Source organism: Juglans regia, chromosome 12 (genome assembly GCF_001411555.2).
Source record: "Juglans regia cultivar Chandler chromosome 12, Walnut 2.0, whole genome shotgun sequence".
Taxonomy (NCBI): Eukaryota; Viridiplantae; Streptophyta; class Magnoliopsida; order Fagales; family Juglandaceae; genus Juglans; species Juglans regia.
The window spans coordinates 16,397,675-16,408,642 of NC_049912.1; the positions used below are offsets into that span (position 1 = coordinate 16,397,675).

The 10,968-nt window shown below is 40.8% G+C and overlaps 1 protein-coding gene across 1 annotated transcript; it reads left to right on the forward strand.

The window, feature by feature from the left end:
- The first annotated feature begins 3,201 nt into the window (after nt 1-3,201).
- On the forward strand, nt 3,202-5,691 carry LOC108983208 (probable xyloglucan galactosyltransferase GT14). The gene is made up of 2 exons (XM_018954766.2): nt 3,202-3,395; nt 3,895-5,691. The coding sequence occupies exon 2, from the start codon at nt 3,963-3,965 to the stop codon at nt 5,472-5,474; it is 1,512 nt and encodes a 503-aa protein (XP_018810311.2). The 5' UTR covers nt 3,202-3,395; nt 3,895-3,962; the 3' UTR covers nt 5,475-5,691.
- The last annotated feature ends 5,277 nt before the right edge of the window (nt 5,692-10,968 follow it).

Below are 10,968 nucleotides of genomic sequence, written 5' to 3' on the forward strand. Positions count from 1 at the left end.
TTTTTAGATGATTTTGAATAGTCCAGCTAAAGATCAGGATTATGGAACATCAGTGAGATGATTAATTAAGCATAGTGGTTTACTCATAGAAGATTTCTGAGAAGTATCGGATTTTATTAAGAGATTTTGTAGTGTTCTGATCACTTTATATTTTGGAGTCTATAAATACATTGATGAATTGTGAGTTTTAAGTTATAGGGAGTAACTCTTCGATCCCTACGGGACCGGGGCATTACAGTCACAATATTTATTTGTTTGCATGGATATTCATAAATAAAATCTAAATTAACAATATCAATTAGATTTTTAGCATTCATTTGTTCTAAACAACAATGCCATAAGTAATATAAATTAAGCAAAATATTAATTTAATTATGAATATCAAGTTTGAACATGCCTTCACTCAGGTATCCCTTTCCCACGAAATTACCCTTTTTGGTCAAATCAAATTTATCTAACTCAAAAACCAATTTAAACCCATACTTATTAAGAAGACCACCAGATACAAGATTCTTTCTAATTTCTGGTACATAATACATGTCTTTGGGCATAAGAACTTTTCCGGAGGTAACTCCAATTTTATTGTCCCTTTGCCTTTAAGTATGGCAGTGGATGAGTTCCCCATGTAAAGAATATGGCCATCTTCCATTAGCTCGTACCTCTTGAACACGCTCCTGTCTTTATAGACATGCCTTGTTGCTCTTGAGTCAATCCATCAGGAGTTATCTTCTTCAAGAATGTTAGACTCAGAGATCATAGTCTCAAAATTCTCTCTAAGACCAGAGTCCTGTGGTTTCTTTTTAAGAAAATGAAATTCTCTTTTGTAATGATCATGTTTGCCACAATGGAAGCAACTTACTCCCAGATTCTTTTGATTTTCATTTTGGAAGTGACTTTGTTTTCTTCCAAAATTATTATTTCTCTTCTGGTTTTCGTATTCGGATTCATTGGGTTGTCAAGGTTTGTGGGTCTTTCCTTCCTCAACCATATGCATGTTGGAGGTCAAAGAGTCAAGCTCTTCCTTAATGTCTCTAAGCCTAATCTCTTCTTCTATACGAAGATGTTGGCCTAATTCTTCTAGAGACATTTTTCCCTTCCATGTTTCAAACTTCTTTTATAATTTTTCCATGATTGAGGAAGTTTATCAATAATGGATGAAACTAATTTGGATTCATCCATTTTCATATAATGTTGAGAGAAATGATCAAGAATATGTATAATCTCATTGAATTGTTCAACAATAGGCCTAAAATCTATCATGTTATAATTGAAAAATTTTGTAGCCAGAAATTTCTTACTTGTAGCATCTTCTAAAAGATACTTAGTCTCAAATGCGTCCCATAGATCCTTGGCGGTTGCTTTGTTCTTGTACGCGTCAAAGAATGTGTCAGACATTGTATTGCAAATATGTCCCTTGCAGATGTAGTCATCTTGTTCCCATTTGATCCTTGCCTGACTTTGAGCGATTGTCTCATCCTCACTTGCAGAAGGCCAAGAAGTGGTTAGAACATATACCACTTTGAGACTGTCCAGGAGGAAGTGCATTTTCTTTTGCTATTGTCGAAATTGGCTCTATCAAAACGGTCGAGTTTTACAAAATCCAAAGCAAACTCTCTCAAACTATGTGCTATTAGTAATCTAATCTTGTCTTAAGATTGTTGGTGCAAAAGGGGCTGCAAACGAGAAAATAGTGAGAGAAAAGTTTGTTTCAAGACATTGTTTTCCTTAAAATAATATTCGACCTTAACAATATCGGTATGTATACGAATTACAAGTGAATTTACCTCTAAGATACAATGAAACCCAGAACAAGTTTGTTTGTCTAACTGTGTTATCCACATATGAAATTAAATCTCGAATACCTTCAGATTTTGCTGTTCAATCAAGAAATTAGAAATCTATTTCCTATAGAATGAATAGATCCTAATAACAAGTTTTGAAGAAATGAAAACTTTTGAGAGAGAGAGAATTTTGAAATTGCCTTCTTGAACTTTGTGATTATACAATTCGTAGGCCAATGGGTCTATTTATAGATAACCAAAGGATGTGAATGAAAAGTTGTAACTTTCGAACAGGTATATTAATTATACATGTTACCAAGTGACACGTTACTTCTATAACATCCGTCTCACACGGGTTCAATCCCCAAGTGGTGTGACTTTTGCCATTTATTTTTCAAGAGTTGTGCCTTTGTGCGCCAAGCGCTAGTGCCCTTCATGCATTGCAACGCCTTGCAAGCCAGTGAATGGCTTACAATACATATATGGACCCAAAATAATATTAGGCTGATAAACTTTCCATAACTCTCTCTTTCCAAAATAATTCATAACTTCCAAAATAAGTCCCAACATATTACGTACTAATAATAAATATAATATATATTATTTTAAAAATATTTCTAACAATTGTATCACCTACAAGGTCTTTGTGGTAGAAAAGGGTTAGAAGCAGGTTGAAGAACAAAGAAATGCCATGACTTGGCAATATTGGTACCCATTCCTCGCTAACAACCACATAGAGTAATTACAGCAAAATTAAAAGAAGAAGAATCATGAATGTACGAGTCAAGTACTAGAGATCTTCGGCCTTTGTTAATGAGAAAGTTGGATTCCGTCACTCAAGACGAAGATGGCAAAAGAATAGGTCAAATGAGCATTCATAGCGAAACGGTTTGTTTCATTTAAGTGTCCCTTCCACATTTTTTTTTTTTTTAACATATGGATAATGGGGCTCCTAATTATACACAAAGTGTATGTATAAAGCATGTGATATAATATTGTAATTTCTAATTATTTGTTGACGGTAAATTCAATCTATTTCTTTATTTGGTTTCTGATATGATGATGTACAACAATTAAAAAATATTCATATACGTTGTATCTACTTTATAATGAAAAAAGTTTTACAATTTGAAGTATTATATCAAGCTATCTTAATTTGTTAGTAGACTAAACATTTTTCCGAAAACAATTCCCAAAGAGAGAGAGAAGAGGAGTGTCACTGCTATAAAGGGATTATACAAAAGTAATCTATCAAACTGATGTGGTTTCATGTAATCCGTTAGATTTGTTTTACAATAAAAATAATTTTACAATCTGACAAACTACGTCAAGCCACTACAGTTTGTGAAATTATTTTTATATAATCTTTTTATGGTTAGAGTATTTCTCGAGAAAGAAAGGTGCCTATGAAAGCCGAGAAGTCAATTAATAACCAGATCGGAATGTGACCCCATTTCTTCCCTTGGAAATAATCAACCAGAGTTGATTATGGCACTTGAAAAGGCTTAGGACGTTCATGAAGGTGCCAAGAGAGACTTGTATCTGTTTATTCTGATGGAGGAAAACAAGGGAAGCAAGAAGCCATTTTAAGGCATTAGAACCATGGAATAAAAGGTAAGCTTATTACGTCCTCTCTTCCAAATTAAACTTTCTAAAACCACATTCGAATATTCCATCATATCGAATCATCCATAATAAATGACATGATCTCTGTCTTTAATGGGCAAGTTTATTAATTGTTTTCAAAAACAGCTCATTCTACTCACACCTAAACGGAAAGTGATCTGAAATCTTGATGCCAATGGCATATAGAATAATGAGCTCATACTTCTTACCATGTGGTGATCGATGCATTTTGAATCTTCTGACACTTCTTATACATATGATTTGATATGAAATATACGAATGTAGTAAGAAATGTTTTGTAAATAGGACTAAATTAGCTTACCTTTATTGGTTCTATGCCTTGAAACGGCTTCTTGCTTGCCTTGTTTCGCTATCGGTATGTACACAATCTCCACCATATATACAAATTAATCTCTCTCCACTCCTTCGGAACCTCATATTATTACTTATATACTATGGTATTGTTGTATTCTTTAATGTGGTTTAGGGGATTAGGGAGTGAGGACTCGCTAGCTGAATACAGCTTTCTGTATACGTGACGATATTAAGAAGGACATGGAGAAATTGATGGTCGGAAACTGCTCTAATCCAATCTGGTTTGTCCTACTCCTCTGTTTTCTCTCAAGTTTGATTTTCCTCTTAGTTGATTACATGGCTGCAAGTAGTGGGAAGCAAAATGGGGCGACATTTATTCTCAACAACTTTGCAAATGATGGAACATTTACTTCATCAAACTTTGCTGCACCGCGTTTAAAGAATCAGAGTCAAGAAATTAGCTCACCTTCTGTGAGAAATACTAAATTTGTTAAGAATTTAGGTGATTTGTGTTCGGGTCGATATATTTATATTCATGATCTTCCTAGCCAGTTCAACAAAGAGTTGCTCATGAATTGCAATTCTCTTATACAATGGATGAACATGTGCCAATATGTATCCAACTTGGGTCTTGGTCCTCAGGTAGACAAAAATGAATCAGTTATATTGAAAGGGGGTTGGTTTGTCACAAACCAGTTTATGTTGGAAGTCATATTCCACAACAGGATGATGCAGTATCAATGCTTAACAAATGACTCATCGTTGGCTTCTGCAATTTATATACCATTTTATGCTGGCCTTGATGTTGGGCGGTACCTGTGGGGTTTTAACATCTCAGTGAGAGATGCTAATTCTTTAGCTCTGGTTAAGTGGCTTGCAGACAAACCTGAATGGAAAAGAATGTCGGGTAGAGATCACTTCCTAGTTGGAGGAAGGATTGCTTGGGATTTCAGAAGACTGACAGATGATGATTCTGATTGGGGTTCCAAGCTTATGGTTTTGCCTGAATCAAAGAACATAACATTGTTGACGATCGAATCAAGCAAGGAGGACAATGAGTTTGCAATACCATATCCAACATACTTCCATCCTTCAAAAGACAGGCAGATAATCAGGTGGCAGAAAAAGATGAGAAGAACAAAAAGGCAATACTTGTTCTCTTTTGCTGGTGCCCCACGACCCAATTTATCGAATTCCATTCGGAGTGAGTTGATTGATCAATGCCGCTCTTCATCCACATGCAATTTTCTTGGTTGTTATAATAATGGAACAAATGAGTGTGAGGACCCAATAAATGTGATGACGGCATTTCAAAGCTCAGTTTTTTGCTTACAGCCTCCTGGGGATTCATTCACTAGGCGATCCACCTTTGACTCCATTTTAGCCGGTTGTATTCCGGTTTTCTTCCATAAGGATTCTGCTTATTCACAATACCTGTGGCATTTACCAAAGAACCATACAAAGTATTCTGTGATGATACCATTAAATGATGTAAAGGATAGAAAGGTTTGTGTCAATGAAACATTGCTTAGAGTTCCGAAGAATGATGTGTTGGCTAAGAGAGAAGAGGTTATAAAGCTGATTCCAAGTATAGTTTATGGAGATCCAAGGTCAAGGTTAGAGACCCTTGAAGACGCATTTGACATAGCAGTTAAGGGTGTTCTTGAGAGAGTAGAGACAGCAAGGAGAGAGATTGAAGAGAGTAAGTTGTTGACTAAAAAACTTAGTTTGAAGAATTTCTTCTTTCCATGATCTTGTAAGTTATTAAGTTGGTGCCTTGGAAGTGTTTGTGTCTTTTGATACTGATTGTTGTCGTAATTCTATTTTGATCAGTCCACTAATCATGCTAATATTGAACCAATTTCATTGTAATTTTAGTCGAAATTTGGATAGTTCTGATCATCATCATCTTAATTACTTGTCAATAAACTCTCGATTGCATTAATGTCAAGAATCTTAGGGTTGATCATGATCATGTACAACTTATTTGCATGTTGTGCTTATATATTTGAGGCATTTGAAACTATTAAACTATTGATTTCGGGATTGATATATTTTGGTTTAATATGAACTTTTTATCATAAATTACGGCCAATATTTTGTTAAGCCCATGAGCTAACATTTTAAAATCAACTAGGATTTTTTTTTTTTTTTTTTTCCCGGCCTGAGAGTTCAAAAGGATTTTTTTAAGCCCATTAGGATTTAGTAGATTATTTTTGGGATGGTATTAAGTGGTTGAATATTGGAAAGGCCAAGGAACCAGAACTCATACGGAAGGCCGAAGCTTATGCCAAATGTGATGCCAGCCCACGAACAAACCATGCACACAGATTTTCCTCTTTCACTAGGGTTTTCAGCTATTTATAAATATACACCTAAATGCATGTTTTCACGCAGTCCCACGGAAACTTAATTTTCCCCTCCCTGGTATGGTGATCTCATTGTAACCCTGATCTCTCTTCTCTAGTCTCTAGGGATTTTACAACCTTTAATTTTTTTTTTCCTCTCTTATTGTGAAATTGTTCCTCCACGTGGCTGCCGCCATCCCCCATCTCATGAAACCATCTCCCCATGGCCACAACCGACGACAAACGCACAAACCACCTAAACGACAACCACCATGATAGCAGCCCGAGCCATAGCCATGGGTCACGTCATCCAGTAGCGTCACTGCACCAGACCACCGCTACACAGAGTGAGGACCTCAGCCAACCACCAGGAACCACCCAAATGTTGTCCTAGCACGTCTGCAAATCTCCACGTTCTGCAAATCTCCACGTTCAACCACCTTCAGCCACAATCCCTTTCGTGTCCTAAAACAAAAACCAGCACCATGCACACGCCAAACTTAGTTGGAGAACAAGACCAAGACCACCCACTGCCACCCTACATCGCATGCTCCTCCATGTCAATGTACAAACCATGCACATAGATTTTCCTCTTTCACTAGGGTTTTCAACTACCTATAAATATACATGTAAATGCTCGTTTTCACGCACAACCCAACGGAAGCTTATTTTCTCCTTTTCTTGTATGGTCATCACATTGACACCTTGATCTCCCTCCTCTAGTCTCTAGGGATTTTGCAACCTTTAATATTTTTTTTTTTCATTTCTTCCTATTAAATTGCTCCTCCACGTTGCTGCTGCCATCCGCCATCTCACGAAGCCATCTCCCCATGGCCACAACTAACCGCAAATGCACAAACCAACAAAACGACAACCACCATGAAAGTAGCCCGAGCCGTAGCCCTAGGTCACGTCGTCCCGTAGCGTTGCAGCACCAAACCACTGCTACACAGAGTGAGGACCTCAACCAGCCACCAGGAACCACCCAGACATTGACTAGCACGTCTGCATACCTCCATGCTCAACAACCATTAGGCACAACCCCCATCGTGTCCTCAAACGAAAACCAACCCCACGCACACGCCAACCTCAGTTGGAGAACCAGACCAAGACCACCCACTGCTACCCTACACCGCATGCTCCTCCACATCAATGTACAAACCATGCACATAGATCTTTCTCTTTCACTAGTGTTTTCAACAACCTATAAGTATACATGTAAATGCACGTTTTCACGCACAGCCCCACGGAAGCATATTTTCTCCCCCCTTGTATGGTGATCACATTGAAACGCTAATATCCCTCTAGCCTCTAGGGATTTTGCAACCTTTAATTTTTTTTTTCCTTTTTTCTTGTGAAACTCCTCCTCCACATAGCTGCTGCCACGAAACCATCTCCCCATGGCCATAACCCATGGAAAACGCACAAACCACCTAAACGATAACCACCATGAAAGCAGCCTGTGCCGTAGCCCTGGGTCAAGTCATCTTGTAGCATCTTTGCACCGGACAATTGCTATAAAGAGTGAGGACCTCAGCAAGCTACCAAGAACCACCTAGACGCTGTCCTAGCACATTTGCAAACCTCCACGTTCAACCACAGTCAGCCACAACCCATTTCGTGTCCTCAAACGAAAACAAGCCCAACGCACACACCAACCTCAGTTGGAGAACCAGACCACGACCACCCACTGCCACCCTACACCGCATGCTACTCCATGTCAATCTACAAACCATGCACACGGATTTTCCTTTTTCACTAGGGTTTTCAACTAAATATATATATACATGTAAATGCATGTTTTAACGCACAACCCCATGCAAGCTTATTTTCTCCTTCCCTGGTATGGTGATCAAATTGAAACACTGATCTTCCTCCTCTAGTCTCTTGGGATTTTGCAACCTTTAATTTTTTTTTTTCCTTTCTTCTTGTGAAACTCCTCCCCACGTAGCTACTGCCATCCCCCATCTCACCAAATCATCTCCCCATGGCAACAACCCACGACAAATGCACAAACCACCTAAACGACAACCACCATGAAAGCAGCCCGAAACGTAGCCTTGGGTCAAGTCGTCCAGTAGCGTTGCTGCACCGAACGACCGCTACAAATAGTGAGGACCTCAGCCAGCTACCAAGAACCACCCAGACGCTGTCCTAGCACGTTTGCAAACCTCCACGTTCAACCACCGTCAGCCACAACCCATTTCGTGTCCTCAAACGAAAACAAGCCCCACGCACACACCAACCTCATTTGAGAACTAGACCACGACCACCCACTGCCTCCCTACATCGCATGCTCCTCCATGTCAATCTACAAACCAAGCACATGGATTTTCCTCATTCACTAGGGTGTTCAACTACCTATAAATATACATGTAAATGCACGGTTTCCTGTATAGCCCCATGGAAGCTTATTTTTTCCCTCTCTGGTATGGTGATCACAATGAAACATTGATCCCCTTCCTCTAGTCTCCAGGGATTTCAAACCTTTTAATAGATTTTTTTTCCTTTCGTATTGTGAAACTCCTCATCCAAGTAGCTGCTGCCATCCTCCATCCCCCGAAACCATCTCCCCATGGCCACAACCAACGACAAACACACAAACCACCAAAACTACATCCACCAGGAAAGCAGCCAGAGCTGTAGCCCTGGGTCACGTTGTCCCGTAGCATCGCAGCACCAGGCCACTGCCACACAGAGTGAGGACCTCAGCCAGCCACCAGGAACGACCCAGACATTGTCCTAGCAAGTCTGCAAACCTCCACGCTCAACCACCGTCAGACATGTCTCAAACGAAAACCAACCCCACTCAAACGCCAACCTCAATTGGAGAACCAGACCAAGACCATCCACTGCCACCCTACGCCGCATGCTCCTCCACGTCACTAGTGTTTTCAACTACCTATAAATATACATGTAAATGCACGTTTTCACAGACAGTCCCACGGAAGCTTATTTTTTTCCTCTCTGGTATGGTGATCACGTTGAAACCCTGATCTCCCTCCTCAAGCCTCTTAGGATTTTGATACCTTTAATTTTTTTTTTTCCTTTCTTCTAGTGAAACTGCTCCTCCCCGTAGCTGCTGCCATCCCCCATCTCCACATGGCCACAACCCACGGCAAACACACAAACCACCTAAACGACAACCACCATGAAAGCAGCCAGAGCCGTAGCCCTGGGTCATGCCGTCCCATAGCGTCGCAGCACCAAACCACCGTTACACAGAGTGAGGACCTCAACCAGCCACCAGGAACCACTCAGACGCTGTCCTAGCACGTCTGCAAATCTCCATGCTCAACAACCGTCAGACACAACACCCTTTGTATCCTCAAATGAAAACCAGCCCCACGCACACACCAACCTCAGTTGCAGAACCAGACCAAGACCACCCACTTCCACTCAACACCGCAAGCTCCTCCACGTCAATGTACAAACCATGCACACGGATTTTCCTCTATCACTAGGGTTTTCAACTACCTATAAATATACATGTAAATGCAAGTTTTCATGGACAGCCCCACGGAAGCATATTTTCTTTCTCCCTAGTATGGTGATCACAATGAAACCCTAATATTGCTCCTCTATTCTCTAGGGATTTTGAGACCTTGATTTTATTCTTTTTTTTTCCCTTTCTTCTTGCGAAACTCCTCCTCCACGTAGCTGCCGCCCTCCCCCATCTCACCAAACCATCTCCCCATGCAAACAACCCACAGCAAATGCACAAACCACCTAAACGACATCCACCATGAAAGCAGCTCGAGCAGTAGCCATAGGCACGTCGTTTCGTAGCGTCGCTACACCAAACCACCGCTACAAAGAGTGAGGACCCCAACCAGCCACCAAGAACCACCCAGATGTTGTCCTAGCACGTCAGCAAACCACCACGTTCAACCACCGTCAGCCACAACCCCCTTCCTGTCATCAAACAAAAATTAGCCCCACACACACGCCAACCTCTATTGGAGAACCAGACCAAGACCACCCACTGCCACCCTACACTGCATGCTCCTCCATGTCAATGTACAAACCATGCACACGGATTTTCCTCTTTCACTAAGACTACCTATAAATATACATGTAAATGCATATTTTAATGCACAGCCCCACGGAAGCTTATTTTCTCCCTCCCTGGTATGGTGATCACATTGAAAACCTTATCTCCATCCTCTAGTCTCTAGGGATTTTACAACCTTTAATTTTTAATTTTTTCCTTTCTTCTTGTGAAACTCCTCCTCCACGTAGCTGTCGCCTTCCCCCATCTCACCAAATCATCTCCCCATGGCAACAACCAACGGCAAATGCACAAACCACCTAAACGACAACCACCATGAAAGCAGCTCGAGCTGTAGCCCTGGGTCAAGTCGTCTCGTAGCATCGCTGCACCAGACCACCGCTACGTAGAGTGAGGACCTCAACCAACCACCAGGAACCACCCAGACGCTGTCCTAGCACGTCTGCAAACCTCCACGTTCAACCACCATCAGCCACATCCCCCTTCGTGTCCTCAAACGAAAACCAGCCCCACGCACACACCAAGCTCAGTCTGAGAACTAGACCAAGACCACCCACTGCCACCCTACACCGCATGCTCCACCACGTCAATGTACCAACCATGCACACGAATTCTCCTCTTTCACTAAGGTTTTCAACTTCCTATAAATATACATGTAAATGCATGTTTTAATGCACAGCCCCATGAAAGCTTATTTTCTCCCTCCCCCAGTCTCTAGGGATTTTGCAACCTTTAATTTTTTTTTTTTTTTTTTTCCTTTCTTCTTGTGAAACTCCTCCCCCCACATAGCTGCCACCATCCTCCATCTCACGAAACCATCTCCCCATGGCCACAACCCACGGCAAATGCACAAACCACCTAAACGACAACCACCATGAAAGCTGCC

Excerpts from the sequence above, each read along its gene's own strand:
- LOC108983208 (XM_018954766.2), top strand. The coding sequence starts at position 3,963 with ATGGAGAAATTGATGGTCGGAAACTGCTCTAATCCAATCTGGTTTGTC.